The sequence below is a fragment of the Pongo abelii genome, chromosome 20, assembly GCF_028885655.2.
Source record: "Pongo abelii isolate AG06213 chromosome 20, NHGRI_mPonAbe1-v2.0_pri, whole genome shotgun sequence".
Lineage (NCBI taxonomy): Eukaryota > Metazoa > Chordata > Mammalia > Primates > Hominidae > Pongo > Pongo abelii.
This window is the reverse complement of record NC_072005.2, coordinates 20828077-20855442: the sequence shown is the minus strand read 5'-3', so window position 1 is coordinate 20855442 and position 27366 is coordinate 20828077. Positions and strand designations below refer to the sequence as shown.

At 39.0% G+C, this 27366-nt stretch overlaps 1 protein-coding gene across 4 annotated transcripts in view; it reads left to right on the top strand.

The window, feature by feature from the left end:
• The window catches only part of LOC129051901 (zinc finger protein 486-like), a 180531-nt gene that overhangs the window by 144669 nt on the left and 8496 nt on the right, over positions 1–27366 (top strand). The window contains exons 1-4 of one of the 4 annotated variants that reach the window (XM_063720022.1): positions 1991–2144; positions 16433–16559; positions 17348–17443; positions 25303–27365. The exons of 1 other annotated variant lie outside the window; for it this stretch is intronic. In XM_063720022.1, the coding sequence (XP_063576092.1) occupies positions 2142–2144; positions 16433–16559; positions 17348–17443; positions 25303–25403 (327 nt within the window). In that variant the 5' untranslated portion in view covers positions 1991–2141 and the 3' untranslated portion in view covers positions 25404–27365. 2 more of the 4 variants (XM_063720023.1, XM_063720020.1) reach the window with 2 other exon arrangements.

Below are 27366 nucleotides of genomic sequence, written 5' to 3'. Positions count from 1 at the left end.
AAGATATAGTTAAAGATATAACAAAACTAGCACATGTACCCGTGCAAGTGTGGCACAGACTCAATCTGAGAGCCATGTTAAAAATTAGTTCCAGAAATAGGAAGATTTAAAACTCTTATAATAAGAGTAATAATAGTAACAGGAACCTGCTTACTGCTCCCTTGTCTGACACCTGTATTTCTCCAAATGATAAAAAACTTCGTCGCTACCTTAGTTCACCAAAATACTTCAGCACAAGCATACTATATAAATCACTATCAATCTATTACACAAAAAGACATAAGTAGCAAAAATAAGAGTGAGAACCCCCACTAACAAAAAGTGAGAGTCTCAAAGAGAGGAAATGAGGGAAGAGAGAGACCCACTCATATTGTTTTATTGTTTTATACTCAGTACCTGTTTTAAGAAAAAAACAAGGAAGTGAAATCAAAGACAGGCAGCCTTGTTCCAGGCCCAAAACCAGCCCTGGGCCTGCCTGGCCTAAACCTAGTAATAAAAAATCAACTCATAACTTAAAAACTGATTTTATTCATAGATTCCAGACGTTGTATAGAAGAACATTGTGAAACTCCCTGCCCTGTTCTGTTTCTCTGACCACTGGTGCATGCAGCCCCTGTCATGTAACCCTTGATTGCTCAAATCAATCACGACCCTTTCATGTGAAATCTTTAGTGTTGTGAGCCTTTAAAAAGGACAGAAATTGTGCATTCAGAGAGCTTGGATTTTAAAACAGCAGCTTGCTGATGCTCCCAGCTGAATAAAGCCCTTTCTTCTACAACTCGATGTCTGAGAGGTTTTGTCTGTGGCTTGTCCGGCTACACTGGAACCCTAGCTCTTTTTGTAACAAGTTTTTTGGCATAAGGCCCAGTTATGAGGGCCTTTCGAGACTGGGCTCAAGGAACACAAAAACGCCAATTTGTTTTTGTAATTATCTATTGTTTTTCAATAATAAATGTACGGGAATAAATTGAATTACAGATTTCTCCAACACAGCACTGGATAAATGCCTCAAGGGGCTCACACAACCTGTTCTGGGACTTAGTGACCATTGTCTGTGTCCACATTCAATTGAGTTCAAATTTAATATTTAACTTTCCCTCCACAAATTCTCCTGTCTTAATTAATAGGCTCTGTCTAGGCAAAAGGCCTGTCTTGATAAATCAGCTCTGTCTAAACCAAAGGGCAAGGTATACCCCTTGGGCCATTACACAACCTCTACCTCCTGGATTCAAGTGATTCTCCTGCCTCAGCCTCCAGAATAGCTACAACTACAGGTGTGCACCAGAATGCCCAGCTAATTTTTTGTATTTTTAGTAGAAATTGGGTTTCACCATGTTGGCCAGGCTGGTCTTGAACTCCTGACCTAAAGTGATCGGCCCACCTTGGCCTCCCAAAGTGCTGGGATTACAGGCGTGAGCCACTGTGCCTGGCCTTAAATGATTTCTATCTCCTACAATTTGAAATTACTTAAAGGTTGTTTCAAATTGAAAAAATAGAAAGAATGTAGATAAAAATAAAATATAAAAAGTTAAAAAAATTACAAGAGATTAGAAAATATATATGTAAATCTCGAGAGGTTAAAAGTGACAAATTTGATTTATTTATAAGATTTTATTAAAATTAGCTTTAGTATTGATAATACACTATTACCAAAGTAAAAGTTGATTTTCTCTTGAACAAAAATATTATGTATTATTCATATGACAGAAAAATACTCCTGTTCACCTTTTGAATACATTCAAAAACAGAGAGAGTAAAAAAGATACAGAATTGTTCCCTTCTCTGGGGTGGGCCTAGCTCAGCTCAGGGAGGAAGCCCTGTCTGGAAAGGCTGCATCTTAGGCTGTTACTCTTTCTTCACTCAGCCCAGAATCTGATTACATCTTCTGTCACTCAGGGACTGAGGGGGCAGAGCCTTAAGCATTATCCAATCAGGGACACTGGTCTGGAAACCCTCCAATCAGGCAGGCAGCTGGAGCAAAGAGGACGGCTTTCTGGTTTGGCGCGGCCTTTGTCTCTTGCTGCAGCTGGAGCTCCAGATCTCTTCTTCACTGCTCTGTGTTCTCTGCTCATAGAGGCCCAGTGACCTGCAGGTATTGGAAGATCCACAGCCAAGAACCAGGACCCCCTAGAAGCCTAGAAATGGTAAGAGTGCTGGTCCAACATCCCCAGAGAGGGGAGGGACTGGTTGATGGGAAGTGGCTGTGGCGGGACTCAGGCCTCCCCGCAGTCAGCTCCACAATCTGTGCCCAGAGTTCTCCTTGTCCAGCTTGGCCTTAGTCCCCACCATCCATAAGATGGCGGCTGCTGGGCCGGGCGCGGTGGCTCAAGCCTGTAGTCCCAGCACTTTGGGAGGCCAAGGGGCGCGGATCACGAGGTCAGGAGATCGAGACCATCCTGGCTAACACGGTGAAACCCCGTCTCTACTAAAAATACAAAAAAATTAGCCAGGCGTTATGGTGGGCGCCTGTAGTCCCAGCTACTAGGGAGGCTGAGGCAGGAGAATTGCGTGATCCTGGGAGGCAGAGCTTGCAGTGAGCCGAGATCACGCCACTGCACTCCAGCCTGGGAGACGGAGCGAGACTCCGTCTCAAAAAAAAAAAAAAAAAAAGATGGCGGGTGCTCTATAAGCCGGTCCGGGCGTCCTGACTCTTCCCTTCGCAGCGAGTGTGCCCCAGTCTGGAGCCCTCTCTGGGCAGCTCTGCACCCACAGCTCCGGGTATCTCCCAGATTGTGCAGGAACCACGAGAGGGTCGTTAGGGGAGAATCTTGACTCGGGGTGCGGGTTCACGAATGGGAAGAGCTTTGGTCCGTGGGGTTCACAGTTTCTCTTTTCTCGTATTAAAAATTTATGGGGCCAGGCGCGGTGGCTTACGCCTGTAATCCCAGCTCCTTGGGAGGCTGAGGCACGAGAATTGCTTGAACCCGGGAGCCGGAGGTTGCAGTGAGCCGAGATCGCGCGGTCGCATTCCAATATGCGCGACAGAGCGAGACTCCATCTCAAAAAAAAAAAGTAAGGATCTTAAAATTTCCTTCCTTTATGTAAACCGGGAGGCGGAAGTTGCAGTAAGCTGAGATCGAGTCATTGCACTTTAGCCTGCATGACAGAGCGAGACTCTTGTTTAAAAAAATTTTTAAAAGTATCTTAAAATCTCCGCTTATGTAAACACTATGTTTGAGTAATTTCATTGGATTTTTCAAACACTTAGTTTCAAAAACCAGGTGAATAACACTAACATGGAAACTGAAGCTTGAACCTAGTAATTCCAAGCTAAGGCTAATATTAAGACTGCAAAAAGGAGGTGTTTTTATTTTGTTTTTAATTTTTTTTTAATTTTGAGATGGAGTTTAGCTCTTGTTGCCCAGGCTGCAGTGCAATGGCTCGATCTTGGCTTGCCGCAACCTCTACCTCGGGTTCAAGGGATTCTCCTACCACAGGCTCTCGAGTAACTGGGATTACGGGCCTGCGCCATCACGCCCGGCTTATTTTGTGTGGTAGTAGAGACGAGGTTTCTCCATGTTTGTCAGGCTGGACTCCAACTCCCAACCTCAGGTTTTCCGCCCTCGTAGGCATCGCAAATTGCTGGGATTACAGGCTTTAGCCAGCGCACTTGGCCAACAGGAGGTTATTAAAGGCCCAGTTCGTTTTTTGCTGGGGAGACTTCCCTGCAGATGTCCCAGCCTGCTCACCCCAGCCATGGAAAGAGCCTTTATCCTGAGAGAAGCTACAGAGCCCCGGAAAGCTGGAGTCCCACAGGCAGATGCAGTTAAGATTAAGATGAAAGGAAACTGGGAGGGTCTTACTGATAAAGAAGTTTTTGTTTTGAGGCAAGTTTTAGACTTTGTAAGGTAACAACGTTAGATTTATGTAAAACAATGAATTCCAAAAATGTATTGCAATAGGAGAAAGTATCAACCAACTATAAGGTCTTTGTGGCTTGCAAAACTGTAGGCACAAAAGGACTTTCTTTCCTAAGGAGGATTAAACAAGATTAGAAAGGAGGTGGGAGGGGAATGGCAAATGGAGGGTGAAAAGGTCAGATTTTAGATCACAGAATGTCTTACCCTGAAATCAGCATGTTCTTAGGAGGGACGTAAATGGGGTTGTATGTCGACTCAAACGGAGGGTAGCTCAAAGTTCAGGAGCCTGACGGAGGGAGATAAACTTAAGTAAATTTCACTAAGAATTACTTTATTTTAGGCCAGGGGTGGTGACTCGCACCTGTAATCCCAGCACTTTGGGAGGCCGGGGCAGGCGGATTACCTGAGGTCAGGAGTTCAAGACCAGCCTTCCCAACATGGTGAAACCCTGTGTCTACTAAAAATACAAAAATTAGCTGAGCGTTGTGGCGGGCGCCTGTAGTGCCAAATACTGGGGAGGCTGAGGCAGAAGAATTTCTTGAACCTGGGAGGCGAAGGTTTCACTGAGTGGAGATGGCACCACTGCACTCCAGCCTGGGCAGCAGAGCGAGCCTCGATCACACCAAAAAAAAAAAAAAAAATTGACCACTGAAGAAAAAATCAGCTGATTTTTATAACGAGAAATAGGAGAAAATGTGCAGAGTGTGTTTGCCTGTGTGATAGGTAAGAAAAAAGAGCACCATTGAAGTCATAAGGTGAAGGGTGTTTCCATAAACTGTTCCTGGAGTACACAAAGGATGGACAATTTATTTTTTATTTGTTTATTTATTTAGACGGAGTCTCGATCTGTCTCCCGGGCTGGAGTGCAGTGGCGCAATCTCCACTCACTGCAAGCTCTGCCTCCCGGGTTCATGCTATTCTCCTGCCTCAGCCTCCCGAGTAGCTGGGACTACAGGCACCTACCACCACTCCCGGCTAATTTTTTGTATTTTTAGTAGGGATGGGGTTTCACCGTGTTAGCCAGGATGGTCTTGATCTCTGACCTCGTGATCCACCCTCCTCGGCCTCCCAAAGTGGTGGGATTACAGGTGTGAGCCACCGTGCCCGGCCGGAGAATTTTATTAATCACAAACATTTTTCATGATTATCTATGTGTTTTGTCTTTCCCCATCTCTTTTCTTTGTTCTATGCATTTCTTCCATTTGGCTTTTCCTGGGCTGCATCTTATATATTAAACCGGTAAACATCAGTACAGGGTTTTGATGAGTTCTGTGAGTAGCTCTACCCAATTATTGAACTTCAGGGAGGTTTTGGGAGTCCCCGGTTTTCAAACAGTAGCTCAGAAGCATAGATGGGCCCATGGGGTTTGTGACTGGCATCTGCAGTGAGGACAATGTTGTGGAACTGAGCCCTGAATCAGGGTCTGTGCTGACTCTGGGTGGTGTCAGAATTTAAATGTTAGACAATAAGTTGTTGGAGAATTGTTTGATGCTCAGCAAACTCTACAGATGTGGTGCCAGAAAAAAGATATCACAGAGACCTGGACTGGAACAAAGCTCTGGGTGTTTAGAAATGGGAGGCTCTGCTCTCCTGTACACAGGCTGTTACATTGCCCATTGTCCTGTGATTCCAGGTCTTCTCCCAAGGTGACAGAGGACTGAAAACTTAGAAGAAAGAAACTCTTATGACAGACCCCCATTTCTTGCAGCTGCTACTACAGGATTCCCACTCACTCACAAACACACACTAGAAATTGAGGTATCCACACTCCTCACAGGACTCGGCACCACCCTCAAGAACTTCACCATGGCATTTTTGATCCTGGTGTTTCTTGCCAAGAACCCAAAAGTCTCTACAAGTCTCCTGGCATATCCCCACCCTCACATACAAAATCTGCAGCAGCAACTTGTTTTCTCCACCAGCCTATGGTCTGAGCCACCTGTTTATAATCTCATCTGCCTGCATTCACACAGAAATAAATCAGAGTACAGCCCCACCTGGGCCACTATCTGTAGTGAAAAGCAGTCCATGCACCTACATTGCACTCTCCCCCACCTTGGGATTTTTTTTCTTTTAGCTTTTATTTGTGATTTGGTGTACACATGTGGGTTTTTTATACAGCTAAAATTATGTCATGGGGGTTTGGTGTGCAGATTATTTTGTCATTGAGGTCCTACCCATAGGACCAAACAGGTATGTTTTCTGATCCTCTTAGTCCTGCCACCCTCCACCCTCAACTGGGCCTTGGTGTCTGTTGTTCTTCTCTTTGTGTTCATGTATTCTTATTATTTAGCACTTACTTAAATAATAACATGCATTTGGTTTTCTGTTTCTACATTAGTTTTATTTATTTATTTATTTGTTTCATTTTGTTTTGTCTTTTGAGATAGAGTTTTGATCTTATTGCCCAGGCTGGAGTGCAATGGTGCAATCTTGGCTCACGGCAGCTTTTGACTCTCAGGTTCAAGCAATACTCCTGCCTCAGCTCCCCAAGTAGCTAGGATTACAGGTGCGCACAACCATGCCTAGCTAATTTTGTATTTTTAATAGAGGTGGGATTTCTCCATGTTTATTAGGCTGATCTTAAACTCCTGACCTCAGGTGATTAGCCCGCCTCAGCCTTTAAAAGTGCTGGGATTACAGGTGTGAGCCACCGCACCCAGCCTTTGCCTGCTTTTTTTTTTTTTTTTTTTTGAAACAGAGTTTTGCTCTTCTTACCCAGGCTGGATTGCAATGACGTGATCTCAGCTGGCTGCAACCTCTGCCTCCACCTCCTGTGTTCGAGCGATTTTCCTGCCTCAGCCTCCTGAGTAGTTGGGAGTACAGGCACCCGCCACAATGCCCAGCTAATTTTTGGTATTTTTAGTAGAGACAGGTTTTCACCCTGTTGTCCAGGTTGGTCTTGAACTCCTCTCCTCAAGGGATCCACCCTCCTTCCCCCCTCAAAGTGCTGGGATTACAAGCGTGAGCCACCGTACCCGTCCTGTCTGCTTTTTAATGAGTTTGCTTTGTTTTTTCTTGTAAACTTGTTTAAGCTGTTAATAAATTCTGGAAAATAGACCTTTGTCAGAGGCTAATATTTTCCTTTATTCTGTAGGTTGTCTACTCTATTGATGATCTCTTTTGCTGTGAAGAAGTTCTTAAGTTCTTCAAAATTGAAAAATAGGTCCCATTTTTCAATTTTTGCTTTTGTTGCAGTTGCTTTTGGTAGCTTCCTCATGAAGTCTTTGCCAGTTTCTATGTCTAGAATGGTATTTCTAGGTTATCTTGGAGGGTTTCTCATAATTTTAAGTGGTTTTTTTTGTTTGTTTTTTGTTTGGTTTTTCAGACGGAGTCTCACTCGGTTGCCCATGCTGGAGTGCAGTGGCGTAATCTCGGCTCACTGCAAGCTCTGCCTCCCGGGTTCACGCCATTCTGCCTCAGCCTCCTGAGTAGCTGAGACTACAGGTGCCCGCCACCACGCCCGGCTAATTTTTTGTATTTTTAGTAGAGATGGGGTTTCACCGTGTTAACCAGGATGGTCTCGATCTCCTGACCTCGTGATCCACCTGCCTCAGCCTCCCAAAGTGCTGGGATTACAGGCATGAGCCACTGCGCCCCGCCATAATTTTAAGTTTTACACTTAAGTCTTTAATTTATCTTGAGTTGATTTTTGTATATGGTATGATGAAGGGGTCTAGCTTCGGTCTTCTACATAATGCTAGGTAGTTATTCCAGCACTGCTTATTATAACATCTTTCTCTTTTCTGGTTTTTCCTTCATAAACATTCTGTCAAGTGCATACAGTGTACAAATTTCAGATGTCCAGTTGTTCAAAACTCTTCAATAAGTTCCAAAAAAATATTTTGCTATTCTCTCATTGCTTAAGGGATTTAGATTATATGTAGACAATTTTCTTTGCTTTTTTGAAATATATGTAAATCATATTAACAGCTAAATAATACGTTTTGCCATTTTTTCTTTCTCTTTCTTTTTTTTTTTTAAGACAGTCTCGCTCTGTCACCCAGGCTGGAATGCAGTGGGGCAATCTCTGCTCACTGCAACCTCTGCCTCCCGGGTTCATGCCCTTCTCTTGCCTCAGCATCCCAAGCAGCTGGTACTACAGGTGCACGCTGCCACACCTGGCAAATTTTTTGTATTTTTAGTAAAGACGGGGTTTCACCATGTTAGCCAGGATGGTCTTGATCTCCTGAGCTTGTGATCTGCCCACCTCTGCCTCCCAAAGTGCTGGGATTACAGGCGTGAGCCACCGCGCCTAGCCCCTTTTGTCATTTTTCTGACTCCAGATTATCGTTATCTAGTACTTCAGATTTACTTGTTTGTTTTTGGTTCTGAAAACTTTATTTTTTTCATTTTTAGCCCTTTAAAATAGACACAGATTTGTTTAGGTAAAAGCTAATTTTAAGAGCACACAAAAGCTTAGCACAAAGATGGGATTAAATTTAGTAACACAGAATGTTAAACAATAAAAGATACTATGTTTCTTTGACAGAAACCTGATAATCTAAGGAAATTATCCAATATTTGCAAGCTGAAGTACTTGCACTGCAAAAACAAGAACAGTCTAGTGTATAAACTTAACAGTGGAGTCAGTAGTTGTATCTTGCTTTCTATTTATTACTTCAGAATAATTAGCATAGTTACATGTAATGTTTGTAGACAACCTGCATTTATATACATTTAACAGTATTCTCTTTTTTTTTTCTTTTGAGACAGAGCAAGACAGACTCTTGCTCAGGCTGGAGTGCAATGGCATGATCTTGGCTCACTGCAACCACTGCCTCCTGGGTTCAAGTGATTCTTCTGCCTCAGCCTCTCTAGTAGCTGGGATTACAGGTTTGCATCAGCATTCCTGGCTAAGTTTTTGTATTTATAGTAGAGATGGGTGTCACCATGTTCTCCAGTTTGATCTTGAACTTTTGACCTCAGGTGACCCACCCATTTCAGCCTCCCAATGTGCAGACAAGGCATGAGCCATAAACAGTATTTTCTACAGTAACATGAATATAAAGCTGCAATACTTACTTTGAATGAATCACTTACATGGTTATTTTAATTTTGTAATTTATACTTTTGAAATATAAAGTGTTTTAACTGAAGTATAGTTGCAATTTTTAAAACTACATATATTATTAATAGTTTATTAAAATTATTCATACTTAGATATTTGTATCTAATATCTAAAGAAAATTTACTACCGAATTGTCACAGTAAGTAGATATTAGTGTGACATGTTTATTACTTTATTCAATAGGGATAATTATGAGTAAACAAAATTTTAGTATCTTTTATTTCACTAAATTGGTATGCTGCTATTACACAACAAATAAAGACAGGTGATGTGACCACCAAAAACCATAGTAGCTCTTCAGTTAGCTATGTTGCAAGTTATAATATATTCCAATAAATGAACACAGTCAGATTCCATTTCTTCATCAGAAAGTGTTGTGGGAAGTTGTCAGATGTATTTCAATACAGAACCCCAATTCAATGACTAGGAGATGACGGAACAGCAGAGATAGAAAAGAAACTATAAAATTCTGCTGAGACTGCCCCTTTCTTCGTAATGTTCATGTTTCTCATGCAGAGAGTAGCTGTGCACTTTGGGTGTTTAGAGAGAAATTACTTTTAGGGGAATATTTTCTGGCTGATATGATCAATCTTATATCTAATCTGAGCTTTTCTTAAGATAGTTTTAACTTTTTTCTCTCAAAATCTTGCTCAGATGGAGATCTGTTTGTCTCTCCAAAGCTTTGGGTGTCATTTCAGAAACCCTATTAATATCCTATTTTTTTCTGAATGAGGTGGGCTGTCATGGTGAGAAGTTTTTGGGTTATCTCTATCTTGAGTCATGCTGGAAATTCAGCAGTATTTTTTCCTTGTCACCATTATAAGTAGAAACTGAGGCTGAAACACTGCTCTCATTTCCATTATTGTGAATTTGTAATTCTACCGAAGAGGCCTGTAGGCTCTCCTCCTGCAGCTCAGGCTTCACTCTCTGATGTGACACAAGAGTGCTGCTGTGGCAAATGGACTTCACATAAAATGTGAGCTGTGCTCCAGGCTGTGCCTCAGTGGCAGATGGTAGAGGTCAAGAGAGGACACTAGCAACCAGGAGAAAGCAAGCAGGAGTGCTGTAGCCCAGTGCCAGGGAGTACAGAGCCACTGCTCTAAAATGTAAATAGTAAAAAAGAACCCTATTCAAACAATTTTGTAGCAGAGTAAGAGGCTACATTCAGCAGGCACCTGGCTTCAAGGTGCTAAACTATCTCCTGTTATGAAGATATGAAAAGTTTATTTGTCATTGAATATAAGCAATTAGCATACATAGATGGCCTCTTCAATCTCCAGGTGAATTTAGGATGAACTATGTATGACATGGTGCTGGAAATTCTTCTGCTTGTGGACTAATATTGGTGACCATCTTTCTACCTTTGCAGTCTCTTAAGCAGACTGACCATGATGCATGTCACATTCAAGTTCAATTGTGTAATAAAACCATTTTCTTTCAGTTCTATTATTGTGGAGTTTCTCTGGGGCTGGATAAAATCTGTCTTTTAATTATTGTTTCCAAACACTGTCTAGAATTACCAGAGATGATATAAACACAAAGAAGGTGCCAACCAGAACTTATTCTAGAGGGGACTTTTCCTCTCAGGTTTCCAGTCAACTCACACTTGTGCAGCAAAGTGCATGCTGTCCCCTAAATATGCAGGCAGAATTGTGTCTCTGCCTATTTGGTATCTAGAGTCCTCTACAGTCACTTCTAGAGAGGCTAGATCAGATTTTTACAAATTTCACAGGGAAGCAATCAATCATTTTTTCTCTTTCAATGACTCTTCTATTTTCAGACCTTAAACAGATTCAGAGACCGTGGGGCCAACACACCAAACTGGAGTAACATGTGAACTGAGTAGACATGTAGACAAGAAAATCTCCACTATCCCATTTCTACTCTTGCTGAAATGCTCACAAATGTGCAAGTAACAACTGCTGCTACTCCTGCCATTCAGGACCTAAATCTGTAGCTCCATATTTTGAATCCAGATCTTGAGATTTGGGAAATAAAAAACATTTATCTAAAATGTGCAAGCCCTTTTGGTTATCAAACTAAGAGAGAAGTTAAAATGAAAGAGCAGTTACATCTTTCTCTCCCCTTTGAACTGTGTATTCATCTCTTGAAACTGTTCAGTATTGCCACGAGTAGCTATAAAGTAAACTAACAATGCCACATTGGATACTATATCCTATACCCTAAACAATAATGATATATATCTAATCAATAATCAATGGTATTTATGTAAATAAATAAAAACTTCTGACAAACAATTTTGTATCAGACCACTCTATGTCCCTCTCTTGTCTTTACAAATCTTGTAACTGCTGCTAATCAAAGTGTAGATTTCAGGCAACTTGAATCTTTGCTCCCTGGTTATAATCCTTAAGCTTAAACCAAATAAACTGTCTACTTATATTCTTGATATGTCAGCTTTTTTTATTTAGACTTATCACTTAGAATGTGCTAGAGCAGCCTCTATGAGGGTACCCTCCTTTGATTGTACTCCATTTGCTGTGACACCAAAGGATGCAGAGCCAGGTTGATCCTACCTAGAATCTACAGATTAGGTCTGGCCTCTGCCTGGGATTTAAAAAGTGCCACACTTTGGATATGGAATGTACAGAAAATTAACAAGTTATTTTCTGCATTGTAAGTTGTCAAGATAGACATCTTACAGCCCCCATTTCAGAGTGTGGCATTTTGAGTTTTTTTACATCTTTGTCATTGACCTGCTACAGTTATGTGAGAGGCTCCAGAAGGAAATAGAATCTGTAAGTGTAAATAATCATCTTAGGAGTGAGAGATCGAGGTCACAAAATGTCCAGAGCCATGACCACAACTATGTTTACCTGTAAAATGGGATACTGGAGTAGAGTATTTCTGTTCTGTCTTTTACCCAAGTGCTAGCATATCAGGACAGGTGATCCAGGTTCTGGAGCTCCACCAAAGCAGTTTTGTTTTCTATTTAGAATCAGCCTGAGTCTCTCCAGCCTGGCTTATCATTGGGCCATCAGCCCTGGGTCACTGGGAATTCCCTCACAATCACCTGGGTTTCTTTGAGGCATTTGAGGATGTCCACAGCAGAATTGTGTCAGGCTGACAAGAGTGGTTAATTCTGCTTCTGTCTCAGTGTAAAGAAAAATGAGTCATTCTGTGTTTGTTCAACCCCTCAGACAAGAGTTGTTTTGGTTTGTACACGGATAAGAGTTTCTCCAGTTTCCTGGTACTTGGATGATAAACAAGGAGATCTGGAGACCCAAGTAGATAAACTAGTTGCTTCCATTTCTTATGGTCATTAAAAAAAATACATGAAGCAGTCATGGTACCTACCACCTGAAGGGATATTTATGAACAGTAGAATTGTTATAATTTATTTTTCTTTTTTTGAGATTGATTCTTAGTCTGTCACCCAGCCTGGAGTGCCGTGTCATGATCTTGGCTCACTGCAACCTCTGTCACCCGGGTCTAAGAAATTCTCCTGCCTCAGCCTCTCAATTAGCTATGATTACAGGTACCTCCCACCACAGCCAACTAATTTTTGTATTTTTAGTAGAGAAGAGGTTTCACCGTCTTGGTCAGGCTGGTCATGAACTCCTGACTTCATGATCCATCTGCATCAGCCTCCCAAAGTGTTGGTATTATAGGTGTAAGCCACTATGCGCAGCCATATAATTTCTGTTTCTTTTACCTTCGTAAGTGTACACACTGATTTTCTTATAAAATTACCCTAGGAAACCTTAAGGGAATTGTTTAAATTGTGTATTAGTATAGAGTATAAAGTTGACAGAGCAGTGCTAGAAAATGTTAAAATTACAGAAACTCTGGGGTTTAACTTTCTTTTAGGTAAGATTAGAAGAATAGAAAACTGTTAGTACCCCAGTGGCATAGAGAACAGAATTCTATAGGATCCTCACCTTGTCCCAGACCTGTTCAGATTCACCCTTTTTGGAGGCCTTATTTAGGTCTGACCCTGCCCTGGAGTCTTGCCTCACAGAACTGATTAGAAGATATCAGAGTTTTGGCTGGTGAATCCTGCAGCATTTCTAGAGCTGCTGCTCACAATTTCCTGAAACCCAAAAGCAGATAAATGGGAAAAATAAAGTATGCATTGTAGAGTCTTAGTTTTTAAATTTTCTATTAAAACCAGTGTTGGCAGAGACATTCTATTTAGCAACTTGGTATCTATTCCTGCAGATCCAGTAGTTGCTCCACAAGTCACAAAAAAGTAAATATAAACAGAACGAAATTTTCACTAAACTACAATAAACTTTTCTATATCTCTTTCATCTGTATATATTTAGCTTTTATTCTTTACAATTTTTAAAAATTTTGGTAATAGAGAAACAGAAGAAGAGTAAAAATGTTCTGTCCTTTTTCTAAATCCTGGAAACTATTAAACCCTGAGTACTAGCTCCCAGAATGTTACGAGAATTAAATCACATAATATGTTACACCCAGCATAGTGCTCTATATCATACTCTTGAGCACAAGGTACCTGCTTAATAAACATTGCATTTGTACATGTGTACATGCTTTTTAAATACAGACTTATTCAGACATTGCTGCCTTCTGTTTCCTCTGTAAACTTTAAAGACCCAGCAAAGAATATAAAACTTTAGCATAGATGTGTTGTCCTTATTTGTACCAGAAGTATTTGGTTGTGACAAGAGTTCTAAGTGTAAGGGACCCTCTGCTATTCCTGCTTTCTCTAATGCTAATAATGAGCCAAGGAGAAGCAACATCAGCATTGACAGGGGACTTGTTTAAAACACCCATCTATGGACCCTTTTCAAACCTACAGAATCACATTACATAAAGTGGAGTCAAAATTACCAAGTGATTTATAAGCTTCTTAAAGCTTGAGAGGCAATGCTTAGCTTAGTGGTTATCAGCCCAGGCTTCTTATTAGGATCACATGGCCAATTTGCAGAAATGTCTTGTGCCCTCCCCACAGCTTCTGTTTATTGTTGTGGGTGGAAGCATCCACGTTGTTTTAATGAAGGGCCTCATGTGACTCTAAGGGGAGGCCAGAATCAGGTTTGAGGGTTTCAAAATACATTCATGAGAGTTAAGAAGTTCCACCTTTGCACTAAAGGGTGGGCACAGGGCCTGTTCTGTTTGGATTTAGTAGGGACAGGTCAGTGTGGCACATATTTCCATTACTGTGGCAGAAATTGCCGGTGTCTGTGGCAGAAAGGGCACCAGAGGACATGAAAGGAGAAACTTATATTTTTATCTCCATGGAGCATCTCATTGTTCTTGAATCTCTTTGTTGTAAAAAACAGAAATGGGTGGTCTTTTTCTGTCTTTTTCTGCCAGTTGATGTCATGCTAGCAGGTAAACATGTGGTACTGACACCTTTAAAGGCATATTCTCAAGATGCAGGGGTAATTTGGCCAGAGAATCTCATCTGACAAGGAATTCCAGAGGAGGAGGTGAAAAAAAAAAAGGCTTCTCTTCAGGTAAACATGTCTTAGATGAAGAGCTGTGTTCACTCTGCCTCCTGGACTGGCATGCATGTAGCACTCACAAACCTTTACTTCTCTACTTGTCTTTTTTCTCCCTGGGTTTGGTTTAACTACTTAAAATTCTTATGACAGTCAAGTGTCTCTGAAAAAATATTTTTCTTCTATATCCCAGAGCTTTCTCTGCATTCTGTATGTTATAGCTTCTTATATGCCATGCAGGATTCTCAGCAATAAGTTATGATCTGCAATATTAAAAATGTTCCCTTTGTGGCTGTTGAACATGGAAAGGTGTGGCTACTCAAGATTTCTATTGGGGAAAACTTTCATCCTTAGTAAAGATGGAGAACATGTAATGTTGAGGCTCCATCTGTGTGTTCCATTAGTTTATGCAGAACAGGATTAAGAAAATGCTTATTTATATGGAATGGCATTTATTACTCAGAAAGCTCTGAAAAAAATTATTAGGAGATACTTGATCTCTTGGGTGCTAAATGAAGTCTCCTTAAAATTACTACTAAACATTACAGAAGATAGGAATTTTCCATACTTTGAAGTTAGCATAAAACATGTTTCTTTATGGTTAAATTCAGATTTTATTTACTTCCTTGGGAGGAATATTTCAACAATGATGCTGTGTTCTTCTGTGTGCATTAGCATATCAGGAAAATTTGTCCTTGTGCAGTTAATGGTTTATAATTCACTTGGTGAAATAGCTCTCTGACAGATTTTTTTCACTGTAGAGTTGATTATTTTTCTCTTCATTATTAATTATCTTTTTTTTTTATTTTTGAGACCGAGTCTCACTCTGTCGCCCAGGCTGGAGTGCAGTGGTGCAATCTCAGCTCACTGCAAGCTCCGCCTCCTGGGTTCACACCATTCTCCTGCCTCAGCCTCCTGAGTAGCTGGGATTAAGAGCGCCCCCCACCACGCCTGGCTAATTTTTTGTATTTTTAGTACAGACAGGATTTCACCATGTTAGCCAGGATTGTCTTGATCTCCTCACCTCGTGATCTGCCTGCCTCAGCCTCCCAAAATCCTGGGATTACAGGCATGAGCTACTGCTCCCGGCCCCATTATTAATTATCTTTATGCAGCTGATGTGTATAAACCATCACATTAAATCTGGCAGCATTTTTTTTTTTCTACATACTTTTCTTTGGAACATGAAGGCTCTTTGTTTACAGGCCAGGAAAACCGGGAAAAACATATGCTCTTCCACTTACTGCATGTTTGACAGAATATCCTTTTTGGGACAAAAACATTGACATTATTGGTGAGCTTGTTAGAAACTCAAAAAATCAGACTTTATGCCAGATCTTCTGGAAAAAAAAAACAAAACCTGCATAAGGTCTTCAGCTTATTGTACGTATGAAAATGTGAGGCCAGGCACGGTGGTTCATGCCTGTAATCCCAGCACTTTGGGAGGCTGAGGCGGGCGGATCATGAGGTCAGGAGATTGGGACCATCCTGGCTAATACGGTGAAACCCCTCTCTACTAAAAAATATTTAAAAAAATTAGCCGGGCATGATGGCGGGTGCCTGTAGTCCCAGCTACTCTGGAGGCTGAGGCAGGAGAATGGCGTGAACCCGGGAGGCAGAGCTTGCAGTGAGCCGAGATCACGCCACTGCACTCCAGCTTGGGCCACAGAGCGAGACTCCGTCTCAAAAAAAAAAAAAAAAAATGAGAGGTGTCTTCTAACTCAACATGTCTTTTCCATCTGAAAAATATTCGTAATTCCATGTGACATAAATATAGCACTCAAAAATGTACATGTTCATGTTCATGCTGTTAATTTTATACTTTATTATTTAGAAAAATATCATACATGAAATAATGTAGATCTTATGCTGCTCTTCTCAGAGTCAGAGAATATAATAGAGAATATTTCTGTGTTGAAAATCGTTTTATTGGATAATTTTAGTCAGTCCTATAAGTCAGAATCAGTTATCTTTACTCGCTCATTTCACCTTAAGTCAAAAATTCCACCCGTGGCGACTTGGTAAAAATATGTGTGTGTGTGTGTGTGTGTGTGTGTGTTTTTCAGGGACCATTGCAATTTACAGATGTGGCCATAGAATTCTCTCTGGAGGAGTGGCATTGCCTGGACACTGCACAGCGGAATCTATATAGGGATGTGATGTTAGAGAACTACAGACACCTGGTCTTCCTTGGTGAGGACAACTTAAATACATAATTCACAAAAAACCCTAAAAGTTTTATTTCTTTTTTAGTGGAATGTTTTTTAATAATTTATTCTTTGCATAAAGGAGTTTCAGATGGCCTTTTTCCAGAAAATCTTCAGAATTTGTTCATGTAGAAAAGAATTTCTGCAAGATGTTTCACCTTAATCCAAACTTCCGCATTCCTGAGTTGAGCTCTATTCTTCACTCTAAATTAGTGGTAACTCCAGAAATTTAGTGGCATAAAATATTGTTGCCCCCACCTGAAAATCTCATTGACACAAGCCATTTTTGATTCAGTAGTACCAGGTAGTAAAATTTAAAAAACCTATAAGCAGGGCCCAGCGTGGTGGCCAGGTGCCAGCACTTTGGGAGGCTGAGGCAGGCAGATCACCAGAGGTCCGGATTTTGAGACCAGCCTGACCAACGTGAAGAAACTCCATCTCTACTGAAAATACAAAATTAACCAGGCATGGTGGCTCAGGCCTGTAATCCCAGCTACTCCAGAGGCTGAGACAGCAGAATCGCTTGAACCTGGGAGGCTGAAGTTTTGGTGAGCTGTGATTGAGTCATTATACTCTAGCTTGGGCAACAAGAGCAAAACAAAAGAAACCTACAAGTTGAAATTATTTCTTAATATTTAGAAATTTCTGTTATAAATTAGTATTTTGGTCTTAATTTACTAGAATATTTTATTTCATCTTCTCTGCTGAGCACATTACTAGCTTGTAATTAAACAATATAAGCAAGATTCATACTATTTATTTCTAATAAAACAGGTATTGTTGTCTCCAAGCCAGAACTGATCACCTGTCTGGAGCAAGGAAAAAAACCTCTGACCATGAAGAGACATGAGATGATTGCCAAACCCCCAGGTAGGTGCGAGTGAAAATGAATACAACAGATGACACAGATAAGAGGCCACAACATCAAAGAGAAGGCCAGTCCTTAAAATGTGATCTGGGAAGCTGTGTTCTAAAGGAAATAGTTCCTGGGCTGCTGTTTTTTGTTTGTTTGTTTTGTTTTTAATTTTGTTCTCACCAAGGGACATCTTCTGTATCATGCTTTTAAATTCTCTAAGAATTCTTTTGGTGAGCTTCTTTCAAGTTCTCAGTGAGAGCCAAAGTCCTCTTTATGACATATAAGAGTCTGCTCAATCTGGCTGCTTTTCCTTTGTTTGGGGGACACAAAAATATCTGCATGATTTTGAGAAACTAAAACTATTTTTTAAGTACTCTTTTTGCATCAGATCTGAAATGTGTAAGAGTAATAGTTTGTATTGCATTTTTTTGTTCATTTTTCTGCACAGTTCATTCTGTTTTTATTACTATGTAGTCTTGAAATATAGTTTGAAATTATAAGTATGATACCTTTCTGCTTTGTTCTTTTTCCTCAAGATTGCTTTGGCTATCAGAGTTATCTTAGTTTCATGTAACTTTTAGAATCGTATTTTCCACTACTATGAAAAAAATACCACTGAAATTTTGATAGAAAGTTTATTGAGCCTATAGATCACTTTGGATAATATGCCAATTTTTAAATTCATTTAGATCTTCTCTAATTTTTTCTTTTTTTATTGTAAAGATTTTTTACCTTCTTGGTTATTTTTTTCTAAGAAGTATATTATTTAATGCTATAGTAAATAAGATTTTTGTCTTTCTCTATTTTATCAGATAGTTTGTTTTAAATGTATGAGACCATACATATACTTGTATGTTAATCTTACATTTTGCTAATTTACTGAGTGTATTTATCAGTTTAGACAGGTTTTAATGTGCTGTTTATGGTTTTTTAAATATAAGATTATATGATTTACAAACAGCAATTTTTACTTTTTTTCTTTAATTTCAATGGATTTTTTTTGTTTCTTTGACTAATTCTGCCACATGCTTCCAGTGCTACATTAAAATAGAAATATTGACAATGGGCAAAATATGGTTTTGTATTGGTGTCTGAATTTGATGGAGCAAACACTTCATGTTTTCATAAAATGATTTTAGAAGGTAATGATCTTTTGTTGGGCCCTTAGGGTGATGAGACACCCTCTGAATTCGTAGTGAAGAGGGGTTGTATCTTGGTCACAAGGCTGCTGGGTCTGCACTAGGGTTCACCTTTAGTTGGCTTGTTACAGGGGCTTGGGTAGTTGTAATTCCTATTTTATTTTTGGACAGACTGAATATCCTTCAGGACTTTGCTCAGTAGGGCAGACACTATGGCATGTTTTTGCAGTCGAGTCTGCATATGCTCGGCCTTATATCAGGATGTGGATGAGTGTGGCTTTTAGTAAGTACCAGAGAGCATTTCCTCAGGTAACTGTGTGAGTTTCTATATAGGCAGAACTGACCACAAAATTATCTTGTTTAAGTGAGTAGTCATAGACACAGTCTTATTTTCACCATGTGTTTAATGATGAACATATATTTTCTTTTGTGAGAGAAACATTTTTGTGATTTGAAGGTAATTTTCAAAATGATTTATAATTTTGGACATTTTTCAGTTTTTCTTTAAAAAAATTGTTTTAAGAACACATAACATAAAATTTACCATCTTAAATGTATTCAAGTCTATATTTCAGGGCCATGCATGGTTGTGGCTCCCATCTGTATTCCCAGGATTTTGGAAGGCCAACACAGGAGGATCCCTGGGGCCCAAAAGTTTGACATCAGTCTGGGCAACATATGGAGACCCCCCTATATAAAATAAATTTAGTAATAGCTAGGCATGGTGGTGTGCAGCTGTGGTACCTGCTACTTGGGACGTTGAGGAGGAGTCAAAGTTGTGCCACTACACTTTAGCTTCAGTGACAAAGTGAGACCATGTCTCAAAAGAAAAGCTGTTCATTTCAGGGATGTTAAGTATATTCACATTGTTATGCAAAAGACTTCTACAAACTTTACATCTTGTGAAATTTAAACTCAATACCCATTAAGTAACATCTGCTCATTTTACCCTCTCTCCTATCCTTGACAGACAAACCTTCCACTTTGTTTTTATGATTTTGACTACTTAAGGTATCTCATGTGAGTGGAATCATACAGTACCCATAATGTTCTTACTGGATTAATTCAAGTGACATAATATTCTCAATGTTCATCTTAAAATGTGACAAGATTGTTCTTTTTAAGGTGGAATGATATTCCATTGTATGTATATGTTACATTTTTCGATATGTTTTTAAATCGAGAAATTTGGGTTGCTTCAGCCTTTGGGCTTTTGTGAATACTGATGCAATAAACATGGATTTTCTTTCCTTTCTTTCTTTTTTTTTTTTTTTTTTTTTTTGAGATGGAGTCTTGCTCTGTCACCCAGGGTGCAGTGGCACAATCTTGGCTCACTACAACCTCCACCTCCCAGGTTCAAGTGATTCTCCTGCCTCAGCCTCCTGAGTAGCTGGGATTACATGTGCCCACCACCACACCAGCTCATTTTTGTGTTTTTAGTAGAGACAGGGTTTTACCATGTTGGCCAGGCTGGTCTCGAACTTCTGACCTCAGGCGATCTACCCGCCTTGGCCTCCCAAAGTGCTGGGATTACAGGCATGAGCCACCGAGACCAGCCATATATTTTCAAATTTGTCTTCCTGGTCCTCTGTTGCATTTATTTATTTATTTATTCATTCATTCATTCATTCTCTCATTCCTGTGATTTATTTATTTATATATTTATTTTTGTAGAGATGAAGTCTCGCTCTGTCACCTAGACTGAAGTGCAGTGGTGCGATCTCAGCTCACTGCAACCTCTGCCTTTTGGGTTCAAGCAATTCTCCTGCTTCAGCCTCCCTAGTAACTCAGATTACAGGAGCCCCCCAAAATGCTCAGCTAATTTTCTGTATTTTTAGTAAGATAGCGTACATTATGTTGGCCAAGCTGGTCTCAAACTCCTGACCTCAGGTGATTTGCCCACCTTGGCTTCCCAAAGTGCTAGGATTACAGGCTTAAGCCACTGCACCTGGTCTGTGTTACATATTTTGTATGTAGATATATAAATGAGGAACATTAATAACATTTTAAAATAATGGCTACATCTTTGTTCTCCACCAACAACCAACATGGGTTTCATTTTTATTGCATCATCAACAAAGTTGGTGTTTTTTTAAAAATATATAGTGGCCATTCTAATGGGTGTGAAGTGATTTTGCTGTCACTGTGTTTTTTTTTTCATTTCTCTGCAAATGAGTAATTTTGTGCATCCTGTCAAATGTTTCTTCCCATTTGTGTAGTTTTTTGATGAAAATTTTGTTTGTTCATTTATAAATCAAGTTATTGAATTTTATGGTTTAGTTTTTAGAGTTGTTGATATATTTTTAATATTAACTTTTTTGACATGTAATTTGCAAATATATTCACCCATTTTCTAAGTATGTTGTCAATCTCAAATTTTCTTTTGATGTACAGAAATTTTGACATCTACTGTAGTTAATGGTTTCTATTCTTGTATTTGTTGCTCATGCATTTAATGTCATAACTAAGAAAATGGTGCCAGGACAATGTCATGTCTTTTTCCTGTATTTTTTCTAAAAGATGTGTTAGTTTTTTTATGTCTAAGTATTTTATTTAAAATATATTTTTGTATCATTCAAGAAAATAATCCAACTTTATTTTATCGATGTTGATATTCAGTTGTCAACATCATTTTTTGAAGAGATGATTTTTCTCTATTTTGTACTTATGGCAACCTTTTGAAAGATCATTCGATCATATACAGAAGGGTTCATTCCTGAGCTCTCTATTCTGTTCTTTTATCTGTTTATCTTTGTGTCAGTATCACATTGTTTATGTTACTGTAGCTTTTAACTGTAGGTTGTATTGACATCTTTGAAAAATAAAGTTTTTTGACCCCTGAGCAAGAATATGTTGAAGAAGGTGTCTTATATTCACATATTTTTTAATTTGCCTGTTTGGCTTGTGCTTTTAATTCCTAGTTTCATTCAGTTTTTTTAGAAAACAAAAGAGTGTATAATTTTAGCGTTTTTTAATTGATTTGTTATTGTTTTTAAGACAAGATCTTATGGACATTGAGGCTGGAGTGCAGTGGCATAATTTTGGCTCACTGTAGCCTCAGCCTCCTGGGCTCAAGTCATCCTTTCACCTCAATTTTCTGAGTAGCTAGAACTACAGACATGCACTACCATGTCTGGCTAATTGTTTGCTTATTTGTAATGTTAGGATCTCACTATGTTGCCCAGGCTAGTCTCAAACTTTTGGCCCCAGTGGATCCTCTTACCTTGGCCTCCCAAAGTGTTAGGACTATAGGCGAGAGCCACTGCACCCAGTCAGTACTTTTAAATTTAATAAAACTTGGTATATGTCATAACAGAATACACCAGATGCAAATGGGAATATTGTGTATTATCTTGGTTTTGACTGGAGAGTTTTGTGTGTGTCTGTGAAGCCTAGTTGGTCTATAATATGGTTTGGATGTTCATGTTCTCCAGACCTCATGCTGCAAAATAAATCCTCAATGTTGGATGTGGGACCTGGTGGGACATGTTTGTGTCATGGGGGCAAATTTCTCATGAATGGCTTGGTACATCCTCTTGGTAACCAAAAAGTTTACACTCTATTAATTCAAATGAGAGCTGGTTCATTAAAAGGACCTGGCTCCTTCACCTCACACTTGCTCTGTCTCATACCATATAATATGTCCAGTTACTATTTACTTTCTACCATGATTGTAAGTTTTTTGAGACCCTCACCAGAAGCAGATGCTGGCACACACTTCTTATACAGTCTGCCAAACTGTGAGCCACATAATTTTTTTTCTTTATAAATTATAATCTCTGAAGTATTCCTCTGTATGCAAAATAATATAGTCTAATGTTGTCTAAGTTTTCTGTTTTTCATTTTTTTCTCTGAATTTTCTATTATTGCAAATGGGGTCTTGAAGTCTACAATTATTACATTGCTGTGTGTGTTTTGCTTCAGTTTTGTCAATATTTGCTTTATATATTTTGGAACCCTGATGTTATATACACGTATACATATAGGTAGATAAATATTATAGTTATAGATTCCTGGTAAATTAACTCACTTTACTATAATATAATATCAGTCTTCGCCTAATGGTAGTGCTTGACTTAAAGCATGTTATGTCTAATATAATTAAGACCACCTCACTCAAATGTGGTTAAAATTTTAATGAAATACACATTTTTTTCCTTCTGTTACTTTCAGCCTATTTGACTCAATGCTACAATGAATCTTTGGTGGGCAGCATACTGTATGCTTTTTAAGAAACCACTGAGGCATTCTATAGATTTTTCTTTATATATATTTATTTATGTATGTATGTATTTATTTTGAGATAAAGTTTCACTCTTGTTGCCAAGGCTGGAGTGCAATGGCATGATCTCAACTCACTGCAACCTCCACCTCCCAAGTTCAAGTGATTCTACTGCCTCAGCCTCCTGAGTAGCTGGGATTACAGGCACCCACCACCACACCTGGCTAATTGTTTATATTTTTAGTAGAGATGGGATTCCACCATGTTGGGCAGTCTCTTAAACTCCTGACCTCAGGTGATCTGCGTCCCTCAGCCTCCCAAAGTGCTGGAATTACAGGCATAAGCCACCGTGCCCAGCCTCAGTTATTTTTGAGATAGGGTCTCACTCTGTCAACCAGGCTGATCTGCATGGTTCACTGGTGACTGAACCTCCAAACCTCAGATGATCCTCTCATTTTAGCCTCTCAAGTAGCTGGGTTACCAGTAACTGCCATCACACCCAGGCAGCTTTTATTCTGTAGAGACAGAGTTTTGCCATGTTCCCCAGGCTGATCTTGAACTCCTGGGATCAAGTGATCAGCCTACTTTGGCCTTTGAAAGTCCTCAGGTTACATTTCATTTTATTAGGTAGTTTAATTAATTTGTATTTACAATGATTACTTAAAGAAATGAAGTTGTTATTACCAGTTATATTGTTATTGTTTTATGTGTTTCTAGTAGTTATATTTTTCTCATTTGCTGTTTTACTTTCTTAATTTTCATTCAATTTTGTACTGGCATGCTTTGATTATTTTTTATCTTCTTTTCCATACTTTCTACAAATATTACCTTTGTAATCATCTTGAAAACCGGAGATTACATACATCTTAAAGTTAAAACAATATGTTTTAATCTCATAATAACTTCAATTGAATACAAAAACTGTGTCTCTACCTTTTCTAGTTTGTTATTGTTATAAAAATTATTTTCTATGGTGTATCTATTGACAGATTTATGCAAATTTACATATTGTTTTTGTATTTCATAAAAGAATTTTAAAGTTTTTATGTACCATCTTTTTTTTTTTTTGAGACTGATTCTCACTCTATTGCCCAGGATGGAATGCAGTGGTGTGATCTTGGCTCTCTGTAAACTCCACCAGGTGTGGTGGCTCATGCCTGTAATCTCAGCACTTTGGGAGGCTGAGGTGGGTGAATCACAAGGTCAGCAGTTTGAGTCCAGCCTGTTTAACACGGTGAAACCGTGTCTCTACTAACAAATACAAAAAGTAGTCAGGTGTGCTGGTAGGCAACTGTAATCTCAGCTCCTAAGGAGGCTGAGGCAGGAGAATCACTCAAAACTGGAAGGCAGAGGTTGCAGTGAGCTGAGATTACACCACCGTACTCCAGCCTGGGTAACAGAACGAGACTCCATCTCAAAAAATATATATATATATGTTTCTTGATTGGAAAGATAACATATATATTTAAATAGTTTTCTGAAATAGAAAACCTTACTGTTATTTTTATTAATTGTTTTATTTGATTGTTGTGTCTTTGTCTCTCATTTTCTCTTTCTTCCTTTTTTGTGTTTTTTTGATTTTTCTATTGATAGGCTTTCAGTTCCCTCTTATTTACTTTTGTGTAGCTCTACAGATATAATCTTAGTGTTACCAGGGGACTCCATAAAACCTCTAAAATATCCAAAAATGTATTTTAATGTGGTAAAAATTTAACTTCAGTTACATACCAAAATTATTCATCATTACATCTGCCTTCAACTTTGTTATTGATTTTGTTAATTATATTTCTTATGTTGTATATTCATTAACAGATGTTAATAATTTCCATACTTTTATCTTTTAAATTTAGAGAATAATTAAAAATATTTTCTGTACCATTATGATAATGTTAAGTAAGAAATACCATTTTTGTGAATTTGCATGTCTTTTCCAGAAAGTTGTGTATTTTCATATGATTATGTGTTGTTTTCTTACATTATGTTATTTTCAGTGGAAGAAACTCCTTTCAGCATATTTCATATGTAGGGTGTATGCAGTGCCAATATACTTTCTCAGGATTTGGTTATTTTGGAAGGACTTCTTTTTATTTGATAGTACAATTTTTCTGATGGTATTATTCCCATTTGACAGCTTTTTTATTATTATTATAACTTTAACAATATCAGTTTCCTTTTGACATGCAAAAATGTTTTAAATAAATTCACTGGTTATCTCATGAGACTATGCTTATAAATGAAACATCATTTTTATCTTACAGCACCCAAAATTATATTCTTATATGTGATTTTTGAAATTTTGCTTATTTGGGTGTTATAAATATATTTGTGTGTATCTAAGTTTGTTTTTCCAGCTTTTTCATGTTTACATATTTTCTTGTAATAAATTTTTCAGTTATTTTTGTACTTTTTATATTCACAATTTTTGTGTGTGTTTATTTTAGTATTTCTTTTTGTTCTCATTTTTCTGATCTTCAATAGTTGTCTGTGTTTCTGGTTTTTTTTTCGGATAAAGAGTCTTTTTCTGTCACTGAGGCTGGAATGCGGTGGCGCAATCTCGGCTCACTGCAAATTCTGCCTCCTGGTTCAAGCAATTCTCCTGCCTCAGCCTCCTGAGTAGCTGGGATTACAGGTGCCTGCCACCATGCCCAGATAATTTTTTGTGTTTTTAATTCAGACGGGGTTTCCCCATGTTGACCAGGCTGATCTTGAACTGCTGACCTCAAATGATCTACCCACCTCAGCCTCCTAAAGTGCTAGGAATACAGGCATGAACCACTGCACCTGGCCTTTTTTACTTTATTTTGGGACAGTGTTGCTCTGTTGCCGAGCCTGCATTGCAGTGGTACAATCTCCACTCACTGCAAACTTCCCCTCCTGGATTCAAGCAATTATCCTGTGTCAACCTCCCAAGTACCTGGGATTACAGGCACATGCCACCATGCCCAGCTAATTTTTGTATTTTTAGTAGAAACAGGGTTTCATCGTGTTGCTCAGGCTGGTCCCAAACTTCTGACCTTATGTGATTTTCCCACCTTGATCTCCCAGTATGCTGGGATTACAGGAATGAGCCACCAACACTGGGCTGTTCAATCCATTTGGAAATTTAAAAATTACTTTATATATTTTTTATGGTTGATTTTATATATTTTTTATGGTTGATTTTGAAAATTTTATAATTTTTTTGATGGGGCCATGTTGCTGTAATATTTGATATACATTATAACCTTTGATTGAGATTAGGACATTAACAAAAAGCTACCTGTTACAGTCTTTATAATATAGCTCTGTCCTGGCATAGTCTGAAATCAGTTGTCTTGACTCTAGATTCTAAGAATTCCTCAAACATGTTTTTAGGGTGTGTCTTGTTTAAAATTTTATGTTTATTGTTTAGTTAATAGTAAGTAATCATTTGCTACACCCATTCCCTGTTTGGGTTACTGCAGTTTCTCTGCTTCTCTGTAATTTACCTTCAGACTCATCAGACTCAAAGGGTCATTCTAACACATATCACGATCTTTTTGGCATTTTGTGTCATGGGGACATATCAACTAGTGTCTAAAAATGCCCCTAGAAGCCAGAAATAAAGATGTATGTGCCAATATTTTTCTTGTTTTTTAAAAAAGAAACCAGGAGTTGGCAATTTACATTTTTGTGTGTATGTGTGAGACAGAGCCTCACTCTATTAACTAGTCTGGAGTGCGGTGGCATGACCTTGGCTCAGTACAATCTCTGCCTCCAGAGTTCAAGCAATTATCCTGCCTCAGCCTCCCAGGTAGCTAGGAGTACAGGTACCTGTTACCACCCCTGGCTAATGTTCTGTATTTTAGTAGAGATGAGGTTTCACCATGTTGGTCCGGCTGATCACCTCTGATGGTACTCCCATCTTGTTCACCCAAATTGCTGGAATTACAGGCATGAGCCATCATGCCTCGTTGGCAATTAACTTTTTTTTAATTTTTATTTTTTGTGATGGGTTCTCACTCTGTACCCAGGTCTGAGTACAGTGGTGCAATCTCAGCTTACTGCAACCTCCACCCTGGGGTTCCAGCAACTCTCATGCCTCAACCTCCCCAGTAGCTGAGATTACAGGTGCCCATGACCATGCCTGGCTAATTTTTTGTATTTTTAGTAGAGATGGGGTTTCACCATCTTGGCCAGGCTGGTCTTGAACTCCTGACCTCAAGTGATTCACCCACATCCACCTCCCAAAGTGTTGGGTTTACAGACATGAGCCACCACACCAGGCCAGCAATTTACTTTTAAAGGCACAGTGTTATACTGGAGAGATGGAAGAGCTGTGTTGGGTATAAGTAACAGACTTTTCTTTTTCTTCTATGTGGCTTTTTGCATTGTGCTCACCTAGGACCCTTCACACACTTAATTCACTTATACATTTTTTACAAATGTATTTTGGTCAGTATGTTTCTGTTACATTTATATGTCCAGGAAGAAATTACAGCTTGTGGTATTTTGCTATGTCATCTTCCTTAGGTAGTCTGTGAAATTTTATAGGTTAGATTTGTAAAATATGTTTATCTGAGTCTAGCAGTTGAAGTTTTGTGTTTTTATTGTCTCT